This window comes from Chiloscyllium plagiosum, unplaced genomic scaffold, assembly GCF_004010195.1.
Source record: "Chiloscyllium plagiosum isolate BGI_BamShark_2017 unplaced genomic scaffold, ASM401019v2 scaf_92049, whole genome shotgun sequence".
Classification (NCBI taxonomy): domain Eukaryota; kingdom Metazoa; phylum Chordata; class Chondrichthyes; order Orectolobiformes; family Hemiscylliidae; genus Chiloscyllium; species Chiloscyllium plagiosum.
This window is the reverse complement of record NW_025200805.1, coordinates 5,742-6,782: the sequence shown is the minus strand read 5'-3', so window position 1 is coordinate 6,782 and position 1,041 is coordinate 5,742. Positions and strand designations below refer to the sequence as shown.

Here is a 1,041-nt window from a genome sequence, read left to right as displayed (position 1 = left end):
AAGAATTGTCCCCTTACCCGGTGTGAGTATTACCCACGGGTACCCATTTGTGGGTAAGAATTGCCCGTTTACCTGGTAGGTTGTCGCGCTCCCGCCCAGTAACCTGATGAGCTCAGTGAATCGCTGCTCGTAGAGGTGGAGCAGGACTGCCATATACAGACTGGAGCTGGTCATCTGCTCCTCGACCTGCAGCCGGGAAGGGGACGGGACAGAACAGGAGAGACATGGGCGATGGAGAAGCAGCTCAGGGACTGATCAGATTGTCTGCGCCCGCCTCCCACAGGATTGCCCTGTGTGTTGACAGTTTATTCCACAAAGTTCCTCTCTGCCAGCCCCGCCCCCAACCTCCGACACATGTCGTCAGATCCTGTATTTCCTCGGGCTGTCGTCACTGCTGCCTTTCCCTCGCTGTTGTCTGCCATTTCCCTCGGTGTGATGATCTTGGGAAGTGGCAGTGCTATAGGTGGCATGACATTGGCATCGCATTGTCACTGACCATCAATTCTCTGGGTACCCTACCTTCTAAACTATACTGTACATGAAACTGGAGCCTCTCCCCTCACCAGTCCCTGTGAGTCCCGCACACTTCCCCTTTTTCCTTATGTCATTGGGTGTGGGTGTCACTGGCTGGGCCCAGTTGTCATTGCCCTGTCCCTAGTTGCCCTCTTGAACTGCTGCAGTCCGCGTGCTGTGGGGTGGAACCACGATGCCCCTCAGGGAGGGGGATCCCAGGATTCTGACCCAGTGACAGTGAACAAACAGCTGATATATTTCCGAGTCGGAGGGGAGCTTGGAGGGGGGGTGGTGTTCCCCGTGTATCTGCTGCCCCTCCCCCTTCTAGATGGTAGAGGGGTGTGTGGGGGGGTTTGGGAAGGTGCTGTCTAAGGAGCCCCTCGGTGAGGTTCTGCAGTGGGTCTTGTAGACGGTACACACTGCTGCGACTGAGCGTCGGCGGGTGGAGGGAGGGAGCGGTGGGGTTTGTGGGGGTGGAGCCAATCGAGCTGGGGGAGGGGAGAGGGGTGCTTTGTCCCTGGGCGGGGT

General features: G+C 57.8%; 1 protein-coding gene across 1 annotated transcript in view; it reads right to left on the bottom strand.

The window, feature by feature from the left end:
• Positions 1-72: 72 nt before the first annotated feature.
• Positions 73-1,041, bottom strand: part of LOC122546104 (probable E3 ubiquitin-protein ligase MARCHF10) — a gene marked incomplete at both ends in the record, with an annotated part of 5,331 nt that continues 4,362 nt past the window's right edge. Inside the window, one exon of the mRNA XM_043684933.1 lies at positions 73-186. Within this exon, the coding sequence (XP_043540868.1) occupies positions 73-186 (114 nt within the window). The remainder of the gene's footprint in view (positions 187-1,041) is intronic.